This window comes from Salvia hispanica, chromosome 4 (genome assembly GCF_023119035.1).
Source record: "Salvia hispanica cultivar TCC Black 2014 chromosome 4, UniMelb_Shisp_WGS_1.0, whole genome shotgun sequence".
Taxonomy (NCBI): Eukaryota; Viridiplantae; Streptophyta; class Magnoliopsida; order Lamiales; family Lamiaceae; genus Salvia; species Salvia hispanica.
Window position 1 is genome coordinate 48687336 of NC_062968.1, and position 1271 is coordinate 48688606.

Genomic DNA, 1271 nt, shown 5'->3' on the forward strand with positions numbered 1-1271 from the left:
ATTCTCCCATATCAATTCCTGATTTTGTGCAATATCTTCTAACACTCCCCTCAAGCTATGTAACGGGGCTGCCGATACTTAGCTTGCCAAGTACTTCCCGAAACGACTTTGAGTTCACTGCATTTGTCAAGATGTCTGCCAGTTGATCTTCGGACTTGACATAGGGCATCTCCACCACCTTAGCCTCCAAATTCTCTTTTATGAAGTGTCGGTCTACTTCCACATGTTTGGTTCTGTCATGTTGCACCGGGTTTTCAGAAATACTAATGGTTGCCTTGTTGTCACAAAATAATCTACAAGGTAGAGTAGAGTGGAGGTTCAACTCCGTCATCAACTTTCATAGCCATAATATCTCTGTCAATCCGCTCTTAATTCCTCTGAACTCTGCCTCTGCACTCGAGAGTGCTACTACTTTATGCTTCTTGCTCCTCCACGTTACAAGATTTCCTCCAACAAAGGCAAAGTATCCTGTAGTTGATTTCCTGTCATTCGGATTTCCTGCCCAGTCAGCATCAGTGAAACCATGTATCTCCATGTGTCCGTGTTTCTCAAACATGAGCCCATGCTCGGCTGTTCCCTTCAAGTATCGTACGATTCTTAGCACTGCCTCTCAGTGCTCTCCTTGTGGTGCATGCATGAACTGACTCATCACTCCTACTGCATATGCAATATCTGGTCTTGTATAAGAGAGGTAGATCAGCTTCCCAACAAGTCTCTGGTATCTCCCCCTGTCGCTCGGTTCTCCATCTTCCTTAATCTGTAGTCCGTGATTTTGCACCATAGGGGTATCTGCGGGCTTGCAATCTAACATCCCAATTTCTGCCAATAGATCGAGTATGTACTTCCTCTGATTTATAAAGATCCCCTTCTTTGATCTTAGTACTTCAATACCTAAGAAATACTTGAGGAGACCTAAATCCTTCATCTCAAATTCCTGGAATAAATTCTTTCTGAGCTCTGCTATTTCTTCCACATTATCTCCGGTAATGATCATGTCGTCTACATAAATAATCAGACACATAATCTTACCCCCCCTTCTTCTTGAGGAATAGAGTGTGATCTGAATTACTCTGTTCATACGCATACTTCTTCATAACCTCTGTGAACCTCCCAAACCATGCCCTTGGAGATTGCTTTAACCCATATAATGTCTTCTTGAGTTGACAGACTTCTCCTACCTGAAACTCCTCGGTGAACCCAGGTGGTGGTTCCATAAACACATGTTTTGGTAATTTCCCGTGTAGGAACGCGTTAGTCACATCAAACTGATG

General features: G+C 43.3%; 1 protein-coding gene across 1 annotated transcript; it reads right to left on the reverse strand.

Moving 5' to 3' along the window:
* Window positions 1-337: 337 nt before the first annotated feature.
* LOC125221291 (uncharacterized mitochondrial protein AtMg00810-like) lies at window positions 338-994 on the reverse strand. The gene is made up of 2 exons (XM_048123412.1): window positions 659-994; window positions 338-577 (listed from the first exon to the last, which is right to left on the reverse strand). The coding sequence occupies exons 1-2, from the start codon at window positions 992-994 to the stop codon at window positions 338-340; spliced, it is 576 nt and encodes a 191-aa protein (XP_047979369.1).
* Window positions 995-1271: the final 277 nt, after the last annotated feature.

Bases quoted from the DNA above. Each gene is read 5' to 3' on its own strand.
- LOC125221291 (XM_048123412.1), bottom strand. From the start codon at position 994: ATGATCATTACCGGAGATAATGTGGAAGAAATAGCAGAGCTCAGAAAG. The intron at 578-658 runs GTAGGAGTGATG...CGATACTTGAAG, and splicing joins GACCAGATATTGCATATGCA to GGAACAGCCGAGCATGGGCT.